This window comes from Erinaceus europaeus, chromosome 4, assembly GCF_950295315.1.
Source record: "Erinaceus europaeus chromosome 4, mEriEur2.1, whole genome shotgun sequence".
Classification (NCBI taxonomy): domain Eukaryota; kingdom Metazoa; phylum Chordata; class Mammalia; order Eulipotyphla; family Erinaceidae; genus Erinaceus; species Erinaceus europaeus.
Genome location: NC_080165.1, coordinates 133,509,892 through 133,536,871, shown reverse-complemented (window position 1 = coordinate 133,536,871; position 26,980 = coordinate 133,509,892). Strand labels below are relative to the sequence as shown.

Here is a 26,980-nt window from a genome sequence, read left to right as displayed (position 1 = left end):
ACAAATTTACAAAAAGTATTAATATAGCTGTTTCTTAAACTTTGTAAGACTTATGGTGGTGAGGGTATTGTACAGTGCTTTGGTGATCAGTGTAGAGTGAAACTATATCCCTGAAATTGTATAATTTTTCAAACCATTATTAATTCGTTAATGAAATATTTAAGTGAGAAATAGTGTTTTAAAAGTGAATATGAACACATGACCAAGCTTTTTAGTGATTTCTGCTTTTCTCAACTATTGACATAGGTATTGACCTACTAAACTGTAAACCTTCATTACTCAAAATTATAATAATTTTAATTTGTCAGCATGTTAGTGAACACTTCATAATCCACAGACTTCTTTTGAAAAAAAGATTAAAAAAATACATGGGCTGGGTGGTGGCTTACCTAATTGAGCGCACATGTTACAAAGTACAAGGACCCAGGTTCAACCCCCCAACCCCCACCTGCAGGAGGAAAGCTTCACAAGCAGTGAAGCAGGGTTGCAGGTGTCTCTCTGTCTCTCTCCCTCTCTAACTTCCCCTTCCTCTCAATTTCTGGCTGTCTTTATCCAATAAGTTAATAAAGATTAAAAAATAAAATATTAAAAAACCAAATTAGACATATGGAGGTAGTTATGATGTCACGAGTGGCTTAGAGGAAAAGAGAGAAGTGAATCAGAAAAAGAAGGGGCAACTATATATAAATGTGGATAGGATAGTTGTAGAGAAGATGGTTGACTCATGTCTGAAACTTTAGGGAAACAGTGCTGGATTGCAGTGGGAAGAGTGAAGATTCAGAACTCTGGTGATGGGAATGGTGTGGATTCAAATCCCCATCGACATGTAATTCTGTAATATAAAAATAAAAAAATAAAAATTAAACTCCATACTAATCAATCGTAAAGAATCATGACAAGTTAGAAATGCCCTAAATGTATTTTAGTAGGACATACTTACAGTGACATATTTATAAAAACCCATATTTATATTTTAGTGACATATTTATAAAAAGCGAACTTGCTCTACATGAAACATTGGGGATACATTTCTAAAATGATGCCAAGCATAAAGAACCCTAGAAGAGGAGGCTGAGAGGTGGTGCACATGCGGAGGGAGAGCTTCCCGAGTGGTGATATAGGACTGCAGGTGTCTCTCTGTCTTTCTCCCCCTCTACTGCCCCCTTCCCTTTCAATTTCTGGCTGTTTCTACCCAATAAATAACAGTAAATTTTTTATAAAAAATTTAAAAGGACCTTAGAAGAATAAAATGAATAACAATCACTAAGGAATGCTTAAAAATGTTAAGCACAACAATGAAAGTTATATGTTATTTAGGGTACAGACCTCTGTAGGAGAAGTGTAGCAAAGACAATAGCACGAAGGATACACAGCAATATTAGTATTATAGTTAGAGGAAGGAAGAAGGGGATGGAATCTGGCAGGAGCAGAAATGAAGTTTCACTTTCTACTGTAACATTTTCTTACTTAAAAAAAGCATGGGGGGTCGGGCGGTGGCGCAGTGAGTTAAGCGCATGTGGCGCAAAGCGCAGGGACCGGCTTAAGGATCCCGGTTTGAGCCCCCGGCTCCCCACCTGCAGAGGAGTCGCTTCACAGGCAGTGAAGCAGGTCTGCAGGTGTCTATCTTTCTCTCCCCTTCTCTGTCTTCGCCTCCTCTCTCCATTTCTCTCTGTCCTATCCAACAACGAATTGCATCAACAAGGGCAATAATAATAACCACAACGAAGCTACAACAAGGGCAACAAAAGGGGGAAAAAAATGGCCTCCAGGAGCGGTGGATTCATGGTGCAGGCACCGAGCCCAGCAATAACCCTGGAGGAGGAAAAAAAAAAAAAAAGCATGACATAATTTCACAATTTATAAAATCAAGTTGTAGAGGTGAACCTGCTATAATATTCTTCCATTTTTATTAAGATTTGAACATATTTTGGTAATGCAACTAATAATGAGCAGGTTTTAATTTTTCAAGTGAAAACCTATAGATTTTATTACTCCTCCTCATCAGTCATTTAAAATTCAAAATATTAACATACCACCAATCATGTTGGTGTTCCTTATGTATAATCCTAGTTCTTGTTGCTTAGACTTTGGTACAAAGACTCAAAATGTACTTTTACTATTCTAGAAAGAATTGTAATGGTCTAGTAATGTACATCAATGTTAATAAAAGCCATGTAGATAAATCTCCCAAACAGTCCTTTTATGGCTTATATTTTTTTGCTCATCTAAAATTAAGAAGTATTCTCTCACCTTCATAGATATTTCTTCTAAGTAAGATAGTTATACACTTCCAAGTGCTTTAAATGAAACAAAGTGGAAGCATTTGTTAAGGATGGTTTGCTTTTTTGCTTGCACACTTGTTCAGCAGAACAGCAAGACAAAGAATCATTGCTTTGAATTATGTGATCAATTTCACTCTGAGTATGCTATTGATTAGTGTAACAAACAGCTTCTCTATGACCCAGATTTTCGGTGGTATATATTTGAAATGTGGCTGGTATGCCCCAAGTCTGGCAGTAGTGTTCATTGTGTAAATTAACTAGGATAATGACCTGTGGCTTTCAATTGTAGCTTTGTGCTTAAATATGTCATTAACCTTTATTTCTGATGCCCTCCATACAATGTAATTTGTGCAAAATGTTCAAATTAACTTTTCAGACATTGTCTACATTCAAACTAGAAAATAATTTTCATCATATGGGACATAAATATTTCACATTAAATAAAACTTAGATACCTCAGTTTCTCAATGTCAATGCTATTTAACATTACCAAAATTATTGTATTTATTTATTTATTTATTTATTTATTGCCTCCAGGGTTATTGCTGGGGCTCAGAGCCTGTAATATGAATCCACTGCTCCTGGAGGCCATTTTTTTTCCCTTTTTGTTGCCCTTGTTGTTTATCATTGTTGTGGTTGTTATTGTTGTTGTTATTGCTGTCGTTGTTGTGGGATAGGACAGAGAGAAATGGAGAGAGGAGGGGAAGACAGAGAGGAGGAGAGAAAGACAGACACCTGCAGACCTGCTTCACTGCTTGTGAAGCGACTCCCCTGAAGGTGGGGAGCCGGGCCCTCAAATACTGAAATTATTAAACGTGAACTTATTTCTTGCATTCTGCACTATTTGTTGACTGCTCGCAAAGCACTACTGTATTCTAAATATAAAGTGATGGTCAAAAAGTTCCTATTCTCTTCAAATTAGTGCTAATATATAATGTATGATAGAGCAAAAAACAGCTTACTATGTAAGTCCCACATATGGGATAGTGTTTAAGAAGAAGCAAGACTACTAACAAACTTCTGCATTTCAAAAACAAATTATACAAGGGTAACCAGGCAGCCCAGTAACTGAGAGAATATATTTACACCTCACACATCCAACAAGAGATTGATAGCAAGTATATATTAAGAAATCATACAGTTTAACATAAGAAAATAAATAACCCAATAAAAAAAAGTGGGCATAAACTGAACAGACAATTTTTTCTAAAGAAGAAATACGTGTGGCCCACAGACATATAAAGAAATGCTCTATAAGAGAAGGCAGAACCATTGAAAAAATGGAAAAAACATAGATAGATAGACAGATAGTTATAGAAATAATAGTCAACCCATACCTATGACCTTGGGAGAATCACTGTGTTTTCCAACGGAGGGACTGGGGACATGGAACTCATGGTGGTAATGGTTCAGAATTGTACCCCTGTTACTTGGTAAGTTTGTAAATCACTAATAAAAAAATAAATAGGGCAGGAGTAGATAGCATAGTGGTTATGCAAACAGACTGTCATATCTGAGGCTCCAAAGTCCCAGGTCCAATCCCTTGTACCACCATAAGCCAGAGCTGATCAGTGCTCTGGTTGGTAAATAAATAATAAAAAGAAAAACTTAACTTCATTTACCGTTAGAGAAATACAAACTAAGCTGCACTAAGATTCCACCTCACACCAGTGAGAATAGCCTACATCAACAAAACAGGAAATGATAGATGGCAAGCTTGTGGAGAAAAAAAGACTCTTGATGGTGCCAGTGTGAGAATGCAAACAGGTGAAATACCTTTAGAAAACTGTAGAGAGAGTCCTTAAACAAATACAGACGGAAATACCTTATCATCTAGCAGTACCACTCTTAAGCATATAACCAAAGGATACAAAAACACTAATTCAAGGGACATATGCACCTCTATATTCTAAACTGCATTAATTACAAAGGTGAAAGAGTGGAAGTCTCCTTTAATGCCCATTGACTGAATAAAAAAAAATAAGATACATACTCCATGGAACACTATTCTGCAATGAAAAAAAAGATGACATTGTGCCCTTTGGGATAAAATGGATGGAACTAAAGGTAATTATACTTTTATATAAGTAAATAGGTAAAAGACAACTACCAGAGGTTTCACTCATATGCAGAATCGAGAGAACAGAGCTACATAAACTTGCAAAACAAACAACAAGAAGAAAACAATGAATAAGTAAATAAACTGTCAATGTATGCTAATCCTTTATTTGAAGACTATAGAAACAGGTGGAGAAGAAGAATCAGTAAGCATAAAGATACAAAGACAAGAGAAAAGACATTTGGCCCAGATGTGCAGTTTATTTTTGTATGAATTCTTCACTATTCTGTGGCTGTATCTTTTTGGAATTCTTAGCCCAAATCATTGTTTTCAACTTATATCACTAAGTAGTCAGCCTTCAGAAAAAGCCTCTAATGAGTCCTGATGTGTGATATTCACTCCTTTATGAAGTTCTCTGCTTGAATGTAGGATGGACCTAACTGACTTTATAAAACACAGAGTAGGGTAGGAGAGTCATTTCTAATGTCACGTAATACAGTCTGGCTTCCTACCTTGAAAACATTCTCATTTCTCTTTCTCTCTCTCTAGCTCTCATTTTCTCTCTCCCTTTCATCTGTACACTCTCTCAGTCTCTTTCCCTCTCAAATTAACCATCCTGGAGAAGAATAGCAATCATGCTTCAGGCAGTCCTGTGGAAGGACCCTTGTGCAGAGAGACTCAACCTGCCAACAGTCAGATGAGTGAGCTTAGAAGCAGAACACTCCCCAGTCAGCCCTTCAGATGAAACTGCATCCATTGCTGACAACTTGGCTCCAATTTAATGAGACTTTTTTTTTTTTAACCAGAGTGTTGTTCAGCTCTAGATTATGGTGGTGCAGGGGATTGAATCTAGGACTTGGGAGCCTCAGGCATGAGAGACCCTTTGCATAACCATTATGCTATCTCCCCTGCCCAATCAGAGACTTTTAATCAGAGGCACTAAATAGAAATGTGTCTATTTTCAGACAGGCAAAATAGCTCACTTGTGCAGTATACCTGCTTTGCCATGCATTAGACCCAAATTTGAGCCCAGTCTTCACTGTATTGGAGGAAGCTTTTGTTCTGTGTACTACCCATCCACCCTCCCCTCAGACATATCCCTATCTGAAAATAAGTCTGCCTGGAGCAGTGAAACCCTAGCAACAACTGGGAGAAAAGGAAATCTGACTCCAAAAAGTATGAGATGGCAAATACTTGTTTTAATTGGCTGAATTAGGATGGCATGTTACACGACAATAGATAATGAAATGAATACGGTCAGCATTTAGGACTTCTGCATGGCTCAGTCTTCTATGAAACCCTCACAGAGGGTCTCTAGAAAACTGCTATTACTGAGGGTTGGATGGTGGCACACTTTGTTAAGCACACATAGAAAGGACTATGGACAAGGATCAGCGTTCGAACCCTCATTCCCCACCTGCAGGGGATACTTCACATGCAGTGAAACAGATCTGCAGGTGTCTTTCTCTCGCCTTCTCTACCTCCCCCTTCTCTCTCAGTTTCTTTCGGCCTATTGAATAAAATGAGGGGAAAAGGGAGGGTGGCTGCCGGAGCAGTGGATTCTGAACACAGGCACCGAGCCCTAGCAATCACCACCCCCACCCTGTAAGCAAAAGAAAAGAGAAAAGACTACTATTACTACTAATAACAAGATTGCTCCTTCTTAAGAAATAAAATCTAGTTCAGGTTTGAAATGTGTTAAACCATGGATAAAGAACTAAGAGATTTAAATTTTGTTCAGATGCTGCCAAGTTAGGAGACAAAAAGAGGGCAAATATTAGAGTTTCTGCAGCATTAATACTACTGCCCTGTGGCTCTCTCTTGCACCTAAGAATGGCCCCTTAGGTCCCTCTCTCTCCTCCTCACCCACAGAACTAGACTGTAATGTTAAAGCATATAGTGTTCAATGCTGAACAAGCACTGTATCATCTCGGACCATTGCCACAGTTCTACTTACTGCCAGTCCCCATAGTGTTACCCTCTTCTGTTTTGCCACAAGCATGACATTTCGGATAAGGTGGATTTGGTGCAGTTATATAGCCTTTCTGTCACACGTTCCCTTTTATTTTCACACAAGGCATCATTTTTCTTCAAATATTCATGAGAAATCTTTTTTTCTTTCTTGGTGAACTAAAAACATTTTCAATACTATTCTGGCATAGGAACTAATTTGAAGGATTGAAATCTACAAAATACTAATTAGCTAAGTAAATCATGTCAGCTTGACACATTGATTCATATGTTTAAACTGTTGATAAGGCAAGGTGAAATGAATTCTACAATATCTTAGAATTCTTCTACATATGTCATTTATTATGTATCAAGAACCTAACCCATTTCTTTTTGACTCTGTAATGTAGGAGAAGAAAACCTGCTGGCAATTTTACGACGAAGATGGTGGAAGTATATGATTCTGGGACTCATAGACCTGGAAGCAAATTACCTGGTAGTCAAGGCCTACCAGTACACCACCCTGACCAGTATCCAGGTACCACTGACTCTTCTTTTATCCTCAACTTACTCAGTTACCATATGTAGTTTACTTCCAGTTGAATCACTTGGGACTGTCAATACTTCTGTATAAGTTTTGTAGCAAGAAAATGAGATATAAAAAAATCAACTTGAATTTTATGTTTCTCTCATTTTTCCTAACTCATGTAGTAAGTTAGTTTGCCTCTCTCTCTCTCTCTCTCTCTCCTGCTGCTGTGGCCATTTTATTTATTTATTTATTTATTTATTTATTTATTTATTTATTTATTTTGGATAGGACAGAGAGAAATTGAGAGAGGAGGGGGAGGAAGAAGTAGAGAGGAAAAGAGAAAGAGAGACATCTGTAGACTTGCTTCAACACTTGTGAAATGACCCCCCAACACACGAAGGTGTGGAGCCTAGGGCTCAAACTGGGATTCTCATGCGGGTTCATGGGCTTCCTAGCATGTGCACTTAACCAGGTGTGGCACCTCCCAGGCCCTGACTTTTTTTCCTCCTCATTCTTAATAAATCACAATAACCACTGACAATGAAGGAAAAGTATATGTAGCTATGAATATTACCAACTAATCTCATGACAGTAGGAGAATTAATAAGCACAAAATCTCTTTTAATCGTAACATAAAATTGTAGAATGTTAATGGACTTTGATTAAGTAATCACAGTGCTAAATACTTTTTTTTTCTTTCTCTGCTGTGTCGATTTTGTAGTCTGAAGGGACAGAATTTGTCCTAAAGGGACAAGATTTAAATTCCTAGAGTGCATTATGCATGAATGTAACCATTATGCTTGTATGTTCTTTTTTCTACCCTCTTTTTTTTCTTTTGCACAGATACATGGGCACACATAGTGCAAATTAGTGTATGTTTCTGTTACTACACATATTACTCAGTATGCCATAAATAAATATCTTGCCCTTATTTTTCTTTTGGGGCAACACTATGAATTTTACAGTCATTACATCTAGGATAAAGAAGAATATTGTTCACATTAGATATGAATTAAATTTGAAACATCAACAGTTTTCCTTCCATCCTAGTATTTTGCTTGGCAATGACAATGAAAGTAGAGATGGGGGCTGGTTGGTGGCGCACCTGCTTGAGCACACATGTTACAATGTACAAGGACCCAGCTTCCAGCCCTCCATCCCCACCAGCAGGGGGAACACTTTGTGAGTGGTGAAGCAATGCTGCAGATATCTCTCTCTTCCTCTCTATCCCCACCTTCCCTCTCGATTTCTGACTGTCTCTAGCCAATAAATAAATAAAGATAATAAAATTTTTTTTAAAAACGATGAATGAAAATGGAGTATTAAGCAACCTAACAGGCAACCTGAACAAATAATTTAGATTATGTAGACTGTATAGGAAGCTATTTAGGCCAGATTTAAATGGGGCTTATTTTGTATACCCAATGAGAGACAGATAACTACCCACAACCCACTGACCAAAGTACAGAGAGCTCTTTTAATTTTACCACACTGATTACATGGGACTACTGTGAGTTAATTGGTTTACGCTTGACCTTCTTGAACCAATACAGACTAAGATTTTTCTCACTTCTTCTTCTTCTAGCATTTGCCCTTCTTCCGTAGCCAGTCAACAGCATCAGGTTGAGCCTGATGCAAAGCCTCGAGACCTTCTTTGAATCTGGAGAGGTGGCAGTCGTTGACTATGTGGGTCATAGTCTGTCTGTAGCTGCAGGGGCAGTTCGGGTCGTCTCTGGCTCCCCAGCGATGGCTTTCAATAGGAATATTACTGGCATTCTGAACAGACCAATTTCACTGTATATTCCTGACCCCTCCCCACTGAGACCAACAGTAGCTTTTCCAGACTCTTTAACAACCATATCACCATGAACTTCCAAACACCATCCAGTAGAGAGGTACAGTCTCTGATTAAAAGTCAGTATCCCACCAGTCGACACTCCTCTCTGAAGTCAGGCTGAGATCAGCCTTCCCCAGACACACAGTTATCCTTTAGAAGAGGTGTGAAGTGAATGGGTACTGGGGACCCTTAGTCTGGCTCTTGCCTTTTTTCAACAATCTGAATAGGTCCCCCTTGCCTCTTCTCTCTCTCTCTTCTGTATTCCTATGCCTGTTTTTTTTTAAAACCCTGTCTCTGTTGTCATCCTTGCTTAAGACTATTTGAATAGTCCTGTTTATTCTAGCAAATGGAACATTTTCACAAAAAGGGTGATTTCATATTCATCTTTCATCTCTAGTTCCTACAAAATCTCACACACAATGATACAAAAGTGTTTATAGAAGCTAATAAAACTGTATTGATTTCCAGTATTTGAGGGCACAGAAGTTCCCAGTCTTCTACCTAAATTGTGATGTCTCCAGAGTAGCCATGCATGTACAGTGGTGAAAGGAAGAGAGGAATGTTGATCTCACAGCAGAACCTGGCCCCACTAGTTCAGAATCCAAAATTGCAAAGGAATCTAGGGGAGAATGAAGAAGAAGCTTCCTTCCTTTAAGTTTTGGCTCTTCTGTTAATCTCTGAAAAGTCACCACCATCAATTTCTTTAATGGGGTTTACAGTCGACAGTAAAATACAATAGTTATACATGTGTAACATTTCTCAGTTTTCCACATAACAATTCAACTCCCACTAGGCCCTCCTCTGCCATCATGTTCCAGGACCTGAGCCCTTCCCCCAACCCACCCCAGAGTCTTTTACTTTGGTGCAATACACCAACTCCAGTCCAAGTTCTGCTCAGTGTTTTCCCTTCTGATCTTGTCATCAGTTTCTTAAGTTTGATGGAATCTTTTTTTATTGTTATTGTTTTCAATTTCATAAAACTCTAATATTGTTCATGAGCTATCTATGGCACTTATTTCCAATAACTGGTCCTCTGGTCCTCAGGTGTTTAGAATGAAATTTTATAGACTTCTACTGATACATCTAGCCATAAGTCAGGCTGTGATGTGGAGAACATATAGAAGTAACAAGAGAAATATAGGAGAATACGCAAAGAAATATAGGAAGAGAGCTAAAACATTAAGTTGGGGTCATATTGTGGGAAGTCTTCAAGGTCAGCATGAAAAGTGTAACTTAATTTTGTGGATAAAGAGAGCAGTGGAGTTTTTTGAGGAAAGAAATGATAGGATGTGATCCAACAGTCTCTTTATAAAACACTTCTGTTTTAGCAAAAGAGCTTTCATTAACAGGTGGCAGAACATCAACTACTTTTGTTTTCTGATTTTCTTAAAAGCAGATACTTAGGGGGAAAAAAAACACTTGAAAAAAATCCCTTCACAGAGGCCAGGCAATGGCACACCTAGTTGAGTGCACACATCACAGAGTGCAAGGACCCAGGTTCAAGCCTCCTGGTCCCCACCTGCAGGGGGAAGATTCACAAGTGGTGAAACAGGACTGCTAGTGTCTCTCTGTCTCTCCCTATCTCTCCCTCCATTCTCAATTTCTCACTGTCTCTATCCAATAATAAATAAATAAAAATATTTAAAAAAAGAAAAAATCCCTAGTTTATCCACTTGCCTTTTCAGCTCTGCCACAAAACTTACAGCTAAAAATTACAAAGGAGGGGGTGGGGCGGGGGGTAGCTCAGTGGGTTTAAGCACACATGGTGCAAAGTGCAAGGACCAGCTTAAGGATCCTAATTTGAGTCCCCAGCTCGCCACCTTCAGGGGAGTCGCCTCACAGGGGGTGAAGCAGGTCTGCAGGTGTGTGTGTCTCTCTCTCCCCCTCTCTACCTTCCCCTCCACTCTCAATTTCTCTCTGTCCTATCCAACAACAACAACAATAACAGTAACGACAAGGGCAACAAAAATGGAAAAAATAGCCTCCAGGAGTAGTGGATTCATAGTGGAGGCACCACACCCCAGTGATAACTGTGGAGGAAAAAAATTACAAAGGAATAATGCCTGAAGGTTGAGAGCGAAAGTATTTATTTAAAATGATTATAGACACACAAGGTGTTACAAAAATGTGTAGAATTATTTGAACCATTCACACTTTTTCCAATCATGACATCTTATGACTTTAGTAGATTGTCAAAACCAAGATATTGGTATTGGTACAGTGGTGCCAATTCAATTTTCATTCTTTTTCTTTACTCGTTTGTATGTGTGTGTGTGTGTTTCTATGCAATTTATAATCACTGCCATCATCATGATCAAAACTACAATACCACTACACTTGACTGCCAATCTCTTCTTCACCCTTACAGAATGAAATTGCATGGTATTTAACCTTCAGATGTTGACTTTTATTAACTAAGCATATTGGTTTTAGGTCAGCCAAACTGTTATGTACATCAGAAGTGTGCTCCTTCCTTTCTGCTGAGAGCTTTCCTGTGGTATGGGTGCATGAAAGTTTAGCCATTCGCTTGTTGAAGAAAGGATATTTTGTTTTGCTCATAGCCTTGAGCCTTTTTACAGATAAAGCTATTATATGAATTTTTGGTGTTAACAAAAGATTTTACTTCACTGAGATCAATATTCAGAAGTGCAGTTGCTGGATCATGTAACAATGACTGCTTTGATTCTAGAAACTGTCAGAGAATTTTTCAAAGAGACTTTACGATCTTACATTATTACAACAGTACACAAGAGAACCAGTTGTGTCCCAGCTTTAACAGACTTTGTGTTATCATTGTTTCTCAATTTAGTTATTCTATAAGGTGTGTGGTTATGGTCCATTGTGGTTCTAGTTCACATTTCCCTAATGGCTAGTATAGCTGAAACTTTTTGAAATATATATTTTTAACTTTTACTTTAATGTCAGAAGCCAAAGAGAGTTGTGGCAAAAGAGATAATATTTATTGGAGGAAGAGGAGGGAAGATGAAGTGAAGAAACCCAGCTATTACCTTTATTAGAAAGTACAAGGAGACATGATGACACTATCGTGTTGGTTTTATGAGGATTTTATTCTAAAGCAACATTTGTGGGTTTGTATCTTTTCATTTATAAAGTATGAATAGATTGTGCCTGTAACTTTGAGACAGATTAGCAATGACATTTAGATAAATTTAAAAGCAATGCTATTCTTGTGACTGTGCTATATGAACCATTTTAGAAATATCAGCTTTAGGTCTTTTCACCCCCCAAACAAGTATTCCTATTTCTTCAGCCACAAAGTATTAAAATATAAACAGATGACACTAGTACTTAAATAATCAGAAGAAAGCAGGAATTTTTGGTAATTCACAGTGGAAGTGATTTCTATACTCTCGCTAATCACACTAAGGGGTCTGTACTTTAAAAAAAATGTATTTATTTATTATTGGATAAAGACAGAAAGAAATTGAAGGGAGGAAGAGATAGAGAGGTAAAGAGACAGAGAAACAGAGAGACACCTTCAGCCCTGCTTCACCACCTGTGAAGTTTCCCCCATGCAGGTGGGGACTAGGGGCTTGAACCTGGGTCCTTGCATACTGTTATGTGAGCATTTAACCAGGTGCACCACCACCTGGCCCCAGAGATTTGTATCTCTAAAGCATTTCTGCCTTCACAGAGTGCATATTTCAGAAGTCTTCCCATTCTTCAGGCAGTTTCTTCCAGGAACAAAGAACAAGAAAAGATTTCCTCCAGTCCTTATTATTCTCTGTCTTCTCTATTCCTGTAACTTGGTAGAGCTTAATGCAGAGTGAAAGAAAGCTTCCTCAGTGTCATTATGATGTTCATTCCTAAGACTAATTCCACAAAATCTATACCTACAGCATCATACCTGTACCATCATGTCTACCATATGCAACATACTACAGTATGTCTCAAACATAACTCTCGGGCTTTTTCTAGGTTTGCTGTCTGGGTTTCTTTAGACTAAGAATTAAGGCGGGCTGGGTGGTGGCACACCTGGTTGAGCTCACATGTTACAATGTGCAAGGACCCAGGTTAGAGCCTGTGGTCCCCACCTGCAGAGGGAAAGCTTTGCAAGTGGTGAAGCAGTATTGTGGGTGTCTTTCTGTCTCTCTCCCTCTCTATCACCCCCTTCTCTCTTGATTTCTGGCTGTCTCTATCCAATAAATAAATAAAGATAATTAGACTCGGAATTAAGTTAGATACAGAAAAAGCTAGGTATCTTATGTTTCCTGAGTCTAAAATTTAAGTCATGTGAATAGATTTAACATCCAGATTCCATTATTGGTTTAAAAAATTCTAGAACTAGATGCTGAGGACACAGAAACTGATTAGACCTGAGTCCTGCTGTCAGGCCAATAGATAGCTATATTAATAAGTAGGTTATAGTGGAGTAATAGGATGAAAAAAACATTCATTCTGCTTAGTGGAGACTCAAGAGTGAGATACCGCCCCCATAGAATTCATATAATTATGGCCCCAAACTGATGCAGTTATCGCACATGAGAGAAAGTCGCTCAGCAAGCCTTGTGTTTATACATCATTGATTTCCTGTGCTCATCAGAAATATGTCCATGGACTTGAGTTTTATTAAAACCATGGTCTCCTTTTTACTTGCTGTTTTATTTTTCCTGTCCCTCGTGTGGAATTGTGAAAGACTATTCAAGAAGTACTCTGAAGTACATTAAAAGACAGTGGTTTTAATAGCAGACAAAATTCTTATCCCTAGAATGAACATTATATTCTTCTTCTTCTAGCGTTTGCCCTTCTTCCGTAGCCAGTCAACAGCATCAGGTTGAGCCTGATGTAAAGTTTCGAGACCTCCTTTGAATCTGGAGAGGTGGCAGTCGTTGACTATGTGGGTCATAGTCTGTCTGTAGCCGCAGGGGCAGTTCGGGTTGTCTCTGGCTCCCCAGTGATGGAACATAGTGGCGCACCGGCCATGGCCTGTTCGATAGCGATTGAGGAGGGCCCAATCATAACGTGCTAGGTCAAAGCCGGGTTGATGCTTGCAGGGGTCTGTGATGAGGTGTTTGTTCTTTACCTCAGCTGACTACCAGCTCTGTTTCCAAGAGTCTGGAACAGAGAAGTTCAGTGTAGGCGTAGGGGACCAGATTGGATGACGAGACGTCAAGTGCTGGACAGGGTGGGCGAAGATATCCGCGTATATTGGCAGGTCCGGTCGAGCGTAGACGTGGGAAATGAACTTAGATGATGCCGCATCCCGACGAATATCTGGCGGGGCGATGTTACTAAGAACTGGCAGCCATGGAACCGGGGTGGAACGGATGGTTCCAGAAATGATCCTCATGGAGGAATATAATTTGGAATCGACCAAGTGGACATGGGGACTACGGAACCATACTGGGGCACTGTATTCTGTAGTGGAATAGCATAATGCCAGAGAGGATGATTGTAGTGTGGAAGCGCTCACGCCCCATGAGGAGCTGGCCAGTCTTGCAATGATGTGATTGCTCGCGCCCACTTTTGCTGCAGTTTTTATGAGATGTTCGTAAAATGATAGGGTGCGATCGAGAGTAACGCCAAGATAGACTGGCTGGGCTTCATGCCGGATTCTCGTATCGTCAAGCTGCACATTAAGCTCACGTGAGGCCGAGGCATGGTGTAGATGGAAAACAGATGATACCGTTTTTGCAGTGCTAGGGATTAGTCGCCATTTTTTACAGTAATCAGATATCAGAGACATGTCTTTCGTGAGTGTTTCCTCGAGGATGTCAAACTTGGCTGCATGAGTTGCACAGCAGATGTCATCGGCGTAGATGAACTTCCTTGAAGAGGTTTCTGGAAGGTCATTGATGTAAATATTAAATAGCATAGGAGCCAGAACAGAGCCCTGGGGGAGGCCACTTGAGACAAGTCTCCATCTGCTAGACTTGTCACCCAGATGCACCCGGAATCTTCTGTTTTGGAGAAGAAACGATATGAATGCATTGGATCGACCTTCCCATGGTGCATCCCATGAGTACCCATTCATTGAGGAAACTGACGATCCTTCCTAGCCGACTGAATCCGCATGGATCCCAGTCACTTTCAAAGCCAGCAACAAGCAGCTCCTGGCAGCTTTCAAGCTGTTGGTCCTGCTCTTCGAGTCCTCCAACTTAATGTTGAGGGGCTGTCCTTTGCCAAACACATTCTTATTGGTCAATTGGTGATACAGCATCAGGCAGATGTTATTTGCCTACAAGAAACACATATAGCAGTCGATGAAGCTGCTCGATTCACCATCAGTGGATTTGATTTAATATGCTATAATCTCCATCCTAAACACGGCCGAGCCATCTACGCTAAATCGTATCTTGTGGACGTTTACCATACGGCCTCTTCGACCTTCTACGACTCCATTACTATTGGAACTATTCAGCTCGTCAACATATATAAGCCTCCCAGTGCCTCATGGGATAATGAGGTCCTGCCTAGCCCGAATCACCCAGCCATTTACGTTGGAGACTTTAATAGTCATCACCAAGACTAGGGATATTCCTCCACTCATGCTGATGGCTCTATCTTAGCCGACTGGGCTTCAGCGAATGACCTCTCCCTATTATATGATCCCAAACAGCCAAGCTCTTTTCACAGTGCTAGATGGAATAAAGACTCGTCACCCGACCTGTGCTGGATTAGCACAGTCAACAGCCAAGCCTTTCCCGGTACGAGACAAGTTCTCAAGGACTTCCCGCACAGTCATCACCGCCCAGCTATCATCCACATTGGTCTCCAGCTCCCACTGATTCTGTGCTCGGAGAAACTAAGATGGAACTTTCGGAAGGCTAACTGATGTCTGTTCAGTGATCTTACCAACAAATCTATTCCTGCAATTCCAATTAACTCTATCCCCTCTGAAGATTCCTACAGGCGCTTCCACCAAGCCATCTTCAAAGCAGCTTCCCAAGCTATTCCTCGTGGGAGACGTGCTAACTATACGCCTTGTCTTGATGCTGAATGCGAGCAACTACTAAAGCAGTATGATGAGTCGGGTGACCCAGATGTGGCTGACCATCTCATTGCCTCCCTGGATGCAGCATGCCAAGCCCGCTGGCAACAACTCACGGAAAGTCTGAACTTCACCCACTCAAGTAGGAAGGCCTGGAAGCTTCTTCATAGTCTGGGTGCCGGTAGCCAACCCTCTCCCGTCTCCCATCCTCCCGTATCTCCAAACTCAGTGGCCAGTCACCTAACTCAAGTTGGACGTGCTAAGATCGACCCAGTCTGGAAAAGAGAAATTTCCCATGAGTGGTCATCCCACTTCCGTTTATCTTGTCCATCTCCAAAACTCTCTCCCTTTACACTGTCTGAACTGGAAGACGCTTTGAAGAGGGTTAAACCGGGAACAGCTGCTGGCTATGATAACATCACCCCAGAACTCATTCTTATCTTGGGCCCCGCGGCAAAGAAGTGGCTCACTACATTCCTGTCCCACATCTTGGAATCCGAATCTATGCCCAAAATTTGGCGTCGTGCAAAGATTATAGCAGTTTTGAAACCAAAGAAAGACCCAACACTGGCCGCCAGCTATAGACCAATTTCTCTCCTCTCCGTGTGTTACAAACTCCTTGAGAGGCTGCTTCTGTCACGTATTTCTCCTCTTACAGAGAAATTCCTATCACCCGCCCAGGCTGGTTTCTGCCCAGGAAGATCTACCTGCGAACAAGCCCTGGCCCTCTCAACTTACATTGAAAATGGATTCCAGAAGAATTTAAAGACGGGTGCTGTCTTTGTTGATCTCACAGCAGCCTATGACATGGTCTGGCACCGTGGTCTCCTAGTCAAGATCTCAAGATGCCTGCCTCCATGGGTGGCCAACACTATATTGTTTCTTCTCCAAAACAGAAGATTCCGGGTGCATCTGGGTGACAAGTCTAGCAGATGGAGACTTGTCTCAAGTGGCCTCCCCCAGGGCTCTGTTCTGGCTCCTACGCTATTTAATATTTACAACATTATATTCTGAATCTCTCTCTCTTTCTTACATTTCTTAGATGTGGACTGCTTAGTCTTGTGATTGTGAGAATAACTTGAGTATGTAGCAATTCAGATCTAAATTTTTCATTGAGGACAGCACAATTTTTCATTGATCCTTTGTTTTAATATAGGATATAGACACTTGCAAATCATCAGAGGAAAACACTGAAACCAACTTCAGGTCTTTCTTGGAAAAGCTGCTATTGGTCCTGTCTTTTTTTTTTTTTTTTTTTTTTTTTTTACCAGAGCACTGCTCAGTTCTGGTTTATGGTGGTGCAGGGGATTGAACCTGGGACTTTGGAGCCTCAGGATTGAGAGTCTCTTTGCATAACCATTATGCTATCTACCCCCTCCCTATTGGTCCTGTCTTGACCTTGTTTATTTAGCCATCTTCACTTTCCTCATGGCAACAGTCAATTTCTATTTTATATGATAGATTACTTACACATTTCTTTTTTTTTTAACCAGAGCACTATTCATCTCTGGCTTATGGTGGTATGGGGGATTGAACCTGGGACTTTGGAGCCTTAAGTATAAGGGTTTGTTTGCATAACCATTATGCTATATACCCTCTGCCCCCCCCTTTTTTTGTCTTTCTGTTAGAACCAGGGCCTTGTACATACATATACAATTTCACTGCTCCCAACTGTTTTTTCATCCAGGTAGAGAGAAACAGTAGGTGATAAAGGGGTGGGAAGGCACAATGGCAGAGTTTCTTCTGTTGCCATAAGCCAGCAGTGTTGGCACCTGAATCATGAGCATGGCAATGCAGGCACACTACCTGGTGAGTGATTTCCCTGGCTCCTTTCTTTCCTTCAAGTCTATAAGGTCCTTGAATGTGGAACCTACACACTTTGCATGAAGTAATAGTTGAATAAAGTCTTGATGTTTTAATAAATGCAGAAACTGTTCATCTTTGTTCCCATCACAATATCATGTGTATAGAGATGGGCAAATGTATGACACATTTGAATAAACAATGAATGAGAAGACTGAATATTGGCCAGTTACTGGGCAAGGCAACACAAAGAACCGTTAGTACTTTTTCATCCTAGGTGTTTTTATCCATAAGGATTAACATTAGAAACTAACTCTAAATGTTTTTTTTTAATATTCTACTATGCTCTGGAAATGTAAAGATGAAAAATTGCCCCAGTTCTCATGTGCCTTCCGTATTGTAGACATAGCCTAGATGAAGACCCATTTGTGTTATACTTAGATGTTCAAAGTAACTGTATCTTCTTCATAGCCTATAACTGATCTGTTCTTCATACTGAACCTTCCCCCTAAACATCTTCAAGTTGGTAAATAGTAGTAGGTAGAAGAAAAGACCTGATTAAATATGAAACTTGTCCTTTGCTTGCAACTTAAAAACCTTCTTTGGATAAGTAAACTACTTCTAGACAAATGTTCAACTTCTCAGAATTCCCTTACCTATTTCTGAGAGGAGTGTGACTGCTTGGTCCTTTGGTACCTGTCCACTATGGGCAGTGACTCAGTCACTTACTGTACATGTGCTTGCTGGATACTGGATATGGAGATGCTGGTAGCTTTTTTCCACACCAGCAAGTCTCCCTTTCTCTTGCTCTCTGACTGACTCCATTCCACCCACCCCTTCTCATTGACTCTGCAGACCTTCTTCCCACTTTCAGCTGAAAAGGCATTTGGTCTTTACTCTTGCTGGTTCCTTTTACATGGAAATCTTCATTCCACCCCCTGATAAACCCTTTACATAGCACTCAGCCTTCTGGATATCTCCCAGCAAGATGGGAACTTAGCAAGATTCTAGGAAGTTAGAATTTTATGCAAATCCCATTTCACCTTTAATTGTTCCCAAATATTATTTCTTGCTGGCCTTCCAAATTCTCCTCAGACTAACAGAAGTTCTGATCCAGGGAGGGTATCATCTGGATGCATGGGATTCAACACTTTCTTCTTCTAGCGTTTGCCCTTCTTCCATAGCCAGTCAACAGCGTCAGGTTGAGCCTGATGTAAAGTTTCGAAACCTCCTTTGAATCTGGAGAGGTGGCAGTCGTTGACTATGTGGGTCATAGTCTGTCTGTAGCCACAGGGGCAGTTCGGGTCATCTCTGGCTCCCCAGCGATGGAACATAGCAGCACACTGGCCATGGCCTGTTCGATAGCAATTGAGGAGGGCCCGATCATAACGTGCTAGGTCAAAGCCGGGTTGACGCCTGCAGGGGTCTGTGATGAGGTGTTTGTTCTTTACCTCAGCTGACTGCCAACTCTGTTTCCAAGAGTCTGGAACAGAGAAGTTCAGTGTAGGCGTAGGGGACCAGATTGGGTGACGAGACGTCAAGCGTTGGACAGGGTGGGCGCGAGGAATGATATCATTGCAAGACTGGCCAGCTCCTCATGGGGCGTGAGCGCTTCCACACTACGATCATCCTCTCTGGCATTATGCTATTCCACTGCAGAATACTGTGCCCCAGTATGGTTCCGTAGCCCCCATGTCCACTTGGTCGATTCCAAATTATATTCCTCCATGAGGATCATTTCTGGAACCATCCGTTCCACCCCGGTTCCATGGCTGCCAGTTCTTAGCAACATCGCCCCGCCAGATATTCGTCGGGATGCGGCATCATCTAAGTTCATTTCCCACGTCTATGCTCGACCGGACCTGCCAATATACGCGGATTCAACACTCATTTCTTCTATGTCAGATTCCTTTTCTGTGGTCCACAGGTGGTGGAGACAAGTGTTTCCCTTGTTCTTCTTCACCATGGACTTCTTATCTCCCATAATTCTTTCAGGATACTAGGCTTCCTGGCTCACCATCAAGGGAGGAACAGGTAACATTCAAGATTCTGCAAGAAACTCTGATGTATCTGGTAGTAGCAACTGTAGATATGTTGGAGGAACAATAATGCAATCTAGACTTCCTTCTCTTTGCACAAACCTGACTTCCTAGACTCTTCTTGTTTAAACAAGTTAGGAAAGTCAACTTTGTGTAGGACAACAATCTTTGATGCCTCTGATCTCTAAAGGGCTTCTCCTCTTTTCTTCTCATGGCCCATCTATAAGGAAAAATTAAAACAAGAAAACCCCACTTGGTGTAGTCATGGCTGTACGTATATACCACTGCACTCAAGACCCATGTTTCTCCACCAGCCATAAGGCGAAAATAATGCAACAAAGATGGTCTTGCCAATACCTCCAGTGACACCCTTTTTTTTTTTGCCCACTTTTCTATGTTCCTGTCTTCTCTTCCTTCCTTTTTCTTTTTAATTTCTTTACTGAGGAATTAATGTTTTACATTCGACAGTGAATACAATAGTTTGTACAAATAACATTTCCCAGTTTTTCCATATAACACTACAACCCCCACTAGGTCCTCTGTCGTCCTTTTTGGACCTGTATTCTTCCCCCCCCCCCCCCCCGCGTGCCCACCCCAGAGTCTTTTACTTTGGTGCAATATGCCAATTCCAGTTCAGGTCAACATTCATTATTTATTGGGAGATGATGTGGTCATGTTCCAACACCACTCTTAGGTCTCTGGCTATTTTAAAGTCTTCACCGTCTATCATTTGCATGCACACAGACATTGCACTCACAAGAACAAAGCACTGAGTGCATCTGTCTCCCTCTCACAGTGAGAACAAGGGAATGGAGGAGGGGAGACACCTAGAGTCTGGACAGTGACACCCTCTTAGCACCTGCCTTTAGTGAAGTACTGCTGTACTTCCTGGAACAAATAGACCTTTCAATGTAACTCCACTGGTCTTCCAACAATTACAGATTTATCTGAGATCCATATGAGAATTAGTCCAAAAATCCATGTGGTAATCAGTTAGCCGAGCCAGAACACCCACTTCTTAACTGCGTCTCCAACGGGTAGTAAGGATTAATAAACACCGACTTCTTTTACTCGCACATTTTCCAGTCCATGTAGTCATTGTTTTAATCCATCTTAAGAAAAAAAAATAATAATAGAGACAGTACCTGTTGTCTAAAACTGTCACATACTCCTATGCTTGGATTGTAAATTTAAGAAGAATGATAAAAAATTTCACAGTTCCATGCAGAGTAATCTAGTGAACCAAATTCTTTTAGACACAGGGCAAGGTTAGGAAACCACCTTCCAATTAGCTTTGCTGCTGATGGATTACAGTGTTACCTCAGGTTAAGATCACTTGCTGGTCAATAGAGGGGAAATCTCATAAAGATTAGCGAGATTGCTTCTAGTACTGGCAAAATTCTTCCAACCCACTCTATTTTGGAGTGAAAATGCTAAGGGCAGTTGTACAAGCAAACATAGTAATATTCATTTAGAATCATGTATTCACAGTAACCAGGGGTTAAATAAACCTTAGAACTCTGGAATGCTGTTGGTTGACAAATAAAATCAGCAAAAATTTTTCCCATGCTACTGATAAACCACCATTTTTTTTTACAATGAGTACATTCAAGGAATAATATCCACAGATACATTTTCCAGATTTGATTTATAATTTTTTAACAAATTGGGAGAGTCATAGCATTTCTTGTAAAATGAAAATCATTTTCTGCAATAAAATTAACTTGTACTTGGTTCCTTGGGTATTACCCCTATATACTGAGTTTGTGAGAAAAGTGAAGCTCTCCTTTGTTCCAATATTACATCACACATAGTTTTATATTTTTCAGACTTGTAGCCAAATCGCTTAGCCTGACATATTTAGTGAATTGGGGTGAATAGGGCTAACAGGAAGGTACAGGAAATCCAGCCTCGCATATCCCCGAGGCTCCTTTAGGGTCACATAGATTAATCTGTTACCCACTGAATGCACCAGTCTTCCCAAAGAAGTGTTCTCTACAGAATATAATTGGTAGAATTGTAGACCGGCAGTAGGGCAGATGATAGTTGTAATCAATGCTTTTGTTCATATAAGTAATAGATTGCAAATAAAATTTAGTGAATACATCTAGTGCAGTTTATGTGTGTCAGATAAGATAGACAGGGACAGAGAAAAACTAAGACAAAGACGGGACAAAGAAACAAATCATAGTGTTGAAGACAAGTCTTTAAATGCCTAAGTATGTAAAATTTAAAAATTCAAATTTCTCTTTACTTAGGAAACTTATGAACTGTAAACTTTAACAGAAATCATTTTAATGAAAAATTTAAGTCAGAGTGTTCGAGTTAGCTATGTTGTGGTTATTGAGCCAGTTAAGATATGCTTACTGGGGAGCCAGGCGATAGCACAGCGGGTGAAGCACAGGTGGCACAAATCACAAGGACCGGAGTAAGGATCCCGGTTAGAGCCCCCAGTTCCCCACCTGCAGGGGAGTCACTTCACAGGTGGTGAAGCAGGTCTGCAGGTGTCTATCTTTCTCTCCCCTTTTTTGTCTTCCCTTCCTTTCTCCATTTCTCTCTGTCCTATCCAATAACGATGACAATAATAGTAACTACAACAATAAAATAAGGACAACAAAAGGGAATAAATAAATATTTTTAAAAAGATATGCTTACTGATTGAGTGTGTCTACTTGGACTTTACATGATTTATATATATATGAAGTTATTTAATAGAAATTTATAATTGTTATCAATATTTTATTTTAAATCACTCTGACTTTCTCTAAGCAAAATTCTATAACTAATACCATTGATAACTTCTCACAATTATCTTGTTAATTAGTCTCATGTTCCTGAAATATTCAGAGTGCTTAATGAAAGGGATTTTCTGTGATGAGTTTAAGATTTTACTTTAAAAAATATAATCTAGTTTTGATTCATTTAAAAAATATTATGTTCAGGAGTTCAGGTAGGAGTGCACTAGGTTAAGTATAAGGACCCCTCAAGGATCCTAGTCCAAGCCCCAGCTCCCCACCCACAGAGGCATCACTTCATAAACGATGACGTGGTCTGTAGGTCTCTGTCATTCTCTTTCCTTTCTGTGTCTCCTCCTCTCTTAGTTTCTCTCTGTCCTAGCTAATAAAATGGAAAAAATGGCTTCCAGGGGAAGTGGATTCAAAGTGCAGGCACCAAGCCCCAATGATAACCCTGAAGGTAAATAAATAAATAAATATATATATATGTTCCATAAATAATTTACTTAGAAGACACAATATAAAAAGATAATGGATCAAAAAGAACTTTTTATAAATAGCTTCCATATATGCAGTGACAACTCCAAATAATTATTATTTTTTTCTTTCAATAAAAAATAGCTGGGATTGGGCGGTAGCGCAGTGGGTTAAGCACACATGGCACAATGCGCAAGGACCAAGTAAGGATCCCGGTTCGAGTCCCCGGTTCCCCACCTGCAGGGGAGTCGCTTCACAGGCGGTGAAGCAGGTCTGCAGGTGTCTATCTTTCTCTCCCCCTCTCTGTCTTCCCCTCCTCTCTCCATTTCTCTCTGTCCTATTCAACAACAACAATATCAATAACAACAACAATAAAACAAGGGCAACAAAAGGGACTAAATAATTATTTTTTAAAAATAGCTAAATAGCACACTTTCGACACAAATCAATTTTATCCTTCATTTTGTGTAGCTTTTGTTATTATACACTTACTCAGATGTGACTGTCATTGTTCAAACTAATTTAAAATTTTTCTTTTGAAATTTCATCGTTTAGTTCATTCAAGTCTCTGTATAATTTATCCTCCCATTGGCTCTAGAAAATGAGTCATATACTACAGTATTTTGGTTTCTTGAAAAAAAAAAAAAGTAAAACTTAATCTCAAAGAATGAGCAGTTTTTTTCCTAAGCACATTCCAGTGTGTATTCCCAAGGCAATTTCATAGAGTTCAACATGTTTTTTTAAAAATGGAAACTGTTAAAATACTACCCTGACCTTCTATAGTAACTGATAGCAAATTCCGGTGAATAAATTCTAGTGCATTAAAGAAGATTAAATCTATAAACCCCTGTACACTTGTTCAATAAGTGTAGTTTTATTTACAAAACATTGTCAGTATTATCAAGGCACACTTTCATTATGCCTGAACATAGGTGTGTAGAGCATAATAATGGCATTTTAGAGATGTCAAACTTCTAATCCCTGTGATAATGTACTACTTATCACAATAAAAGAAACTCTATATATGCAATTAAATTAGTGACCTTGAGATGACACAATTATCATAGATCATCTGATGCAACCACAAGGGTACTTTGAAGAGAGGTAGGAGATGTGACAGTAGAAATAGAGGTCAGAGAGTGAGAGAAAGATTTTTCAGATGCTCGTTCCTGGCTTTGACAATGAAGGAAAGATCCACAAATTAAGGGAAGCAGAAATTTCTGTACCTAGAAACTATTTCTGTTCCTAGAAACTAAGTAAAGCATTTTTCTCTTAGGGCTACGTTCATCCTGGAGGTTTAAGAGAAAAATTTCACCTCCAGGATGAACACAGCCCTATCAATGGACTCTTAATTTTAGAACTTTCAGCACTGTAAAATAGTCAGTCTGGATTTTCTTTTCCTACAACAAAAATAGGAAACTAATACAATTGTAAACAACTTTTAGAATCTCTCTCTCTTTCCTCCTCTCTCTCTCTCTCTCTCACACACACACACACACACACACACACACACACAGACACACACCTGAACTCCCCACACACACACACTGTCAGACTGACCTTCTCCAAAAAGAACCAAAAGCACAGATGCATATGCACCCTTTACTTGCCCATCTGTGTTTGTTTTTCCACTTTTGGAGAAGAGGGTTCTGCTGGGTAACTGTTCCTCTTTTTAGTTGCTTAGATGCCAGTGTTCCCAATGCTGCCCAAATGGGCTCCCTGGAGGAGCACTTTATTCCTTCTGCCATTGATAAGGTCCACAAGAAAACACTTCCCTGAGGGTGCTGGGACGTGGCTCATTCAGGTAACCACACGCATTACCATGTGTGAGGGCCTGGGTTCAAGCCCTCTGTTCCCCACCTTCATGAGTAGTGAAGCAGGTCTGCAAATGTCTCTTTTACTCTATCTCCCCTAACCCTTTCAATTTCTGTCTGTCCTGTTAAATTAAAGAGAGAGAGAGAGAGAGAGGAGGGAGAGAGAGGGAGAAAGAAAGGAAGGAAGGAAGGAAGGGAGGAAGGAAGGAAGGAAGGAAGGAAGGAAGGAAGGAAGGAAGGAAGGAAGGAAAAAAAAAAAAAGACTGCTAGGAGTGGTTGGTTTGTAGTTTCTAGAGCAGGCACGGAACCCCAAAGACACTCCTGATGGAAATATTTTTTTTTAAGAATTAAAAAAAAAAGAAGCACGTCCATATCCGGCCTTATTGAGTTTACAGAAGTGCTAATTTTGACTCAATGACTACTGTAATAAACTCACCTGTAGTAAATAACTAAAGGAAGAGGATGCCCTTACAACCAACACAGGGAGGAAAAGCATGTGCTTCCTTTGACAGTGAATTTGAAAAGCACACAATCTGTCTTCTTTGGCAATGAATTTGTTCACAACTTATAAAGGAATAAAAGCTTGTGAGTTTTTTCAAGACCGGAAGATATAGTCTTAAAATTGTTGAGAGAGGCAGACTGGGAGTATGGACCGACCAGTCAACGCCCATGTTCAGCGGGGAAGCAATTACAGAAGCCAGACCTTCTACCTTCTGCAACCCTCAACGACCCTGGGTCCATGCTCCCAGAGGGATAGAGAATGGGAAAGCTATCATGGGAGGGGGTGGGTTATGGAGATTGGGTGGTGGGAATTGTGTGGAGTTGTACCCCTCCTACCTTATGTTTTTGTTCATTAATCCTTTCTTAAATAAAAAATTTAAAATAAAAAAAGAAAGAATAAAAAATAAATAAATAAAAATAAAATAAAAAATAAAAAAAAATTGCTGAGATTTTAATGATTCAGACAATGAGAACTCACAAAAAAACACTAACATATGGGGGGGTGACAGGAGTTATTTCTGTACTCTGTTCCTTTCTTCCTCTTCCTCACTCTTGCTTATATATTCTGGGTTAGAGGTCATTAGCAACAAGAGTCCTTGAGCAAGAGGAGAGCATGGCTGAGCATGTTCTGAGCCTCTCCAGTGAGGACCTGTGATCAATTCAGAGAGTTGTAACACTATTTGTACAAGAACTAGCAACTGCAAAAGGCACTTCCAGCTTCTCCTGGTGGAAGGAGCAAACAGCAGCTCTCTCCCAGTGGTTCAGGGAAACTTCAGTGCTGCTCAGACATTGAGCATGGGCATGGGCTGTCTAGCAGTGAGAAAAGCACCACTGGACTTGTTCAGATGTCGTGCTTTCAGTGAGTTCTTCCCTCACTGGCTGTTCAAAAGCACAACCTCCTGCCCTAAACAACATCCCCTGCCCTCCCTTGCTTTTTATTTTCTCCATAATCCTTACATTGTATAATATAATTTGTATAGTATATGTATAATATGTGTAGTTGATCTATTACAATAGATCAACATATTTCCTTACTTGTCTGTCTCTTTCTACACACAATTAAACATTTTATAAGATTGGGGAATGATTGTATTGCCTAGATTTTTTGGTTTCTTGGAAGAATGCTTCATACATCTTAGATGCTCCAGAAATATTTTTGAATGGATTAGTAAAATATTTATAGGTGTCCTTTTATATGTTAAGCATCACCCTATCTGCAAGAGTTAAAAGTCAAAAAGAAAAATTATATTCCTTATGAACGATAACTGTGATTTTAGTATGATAAGTAGAATTTGACAATATAGAAGTCTAGGGGGAGATTTGGGAGTGGCACCTAATTCAAACTTAAAAAGTCAAAGAGAGCTAGCTCCCTAGAGGAAGTATTGTCTAAAGTGAGTTCTGAAGGATGAGACTGAATGAATCAGGTAGGGAATCATGAGAGAGAAAGAAAAACATGTGAACGTCAGGCTGGGGAAAAAGCATATACAAAGGCATGAATCAAGAAAGCTCATGGTATGCTAAAGAACTGAAAATGTCTGAAAAGGAGATGAAAATGTCTTAAAAGAGGAGATGGTCAAAGTAAAGAATAAACAGTTAGCATGTGACTAAATATCATAAAGGGATATTTAAACCACTTTAGAGAGTTTGGGTTGGGGGCCAGGCAGTGGTGTCCCTAGTTAAGGGTTCACATTACAGTCCACAAAGACCTGGGTTCAAGACCTTGGTCCCCAACTGCAAGGAGAAAGCTTCATGAGTAGTGAAGCAGTGCTACAAGTGTCTGTTTCTTTTGTTTGTTTTTGTTTTTTTGTTCTTTTTTTGTTTTTTGGCCTCCAGGGTTGTTGCTGGGGCTCAGTGAATGCACCATGAATCCACTGCACCTGGAGGCTATTTTTTCTCCTTTTGTTGCCCGTGTTGTCTTACCGTTGTTTTGGCTATTATTGTTATTGATGATGTTGTTGGATAGGACAGAGAGAAATAGAGAGAGGAGGGGAAGACCAAGAAG

The 26,980-nt window shown here is 40.0% G+C and overlaps 1 protein-coding gene across 1 annotated transcript in view; it reads left to right on the top strand.

Moving 5' to 3' along the window:
• SLC35F1 (solute carrier family 35 member F1) overlaps positions 1–26,980 on the top strand; it is a 534,044-nt gene that overhangs the window by 423,607 nt on the left and 83,457 nt on the right. The window contains exon 3 of the mRNA XM_007521021.3: positions 6,702–6,829. Within this exon, the coding sequence (XP_007521083.1) occupies positions 6,702–6,829 (128 nt within the window). The remainder of the gene's footprint in view (positions 1–6,701; positions 6,830–26,980) is intronic.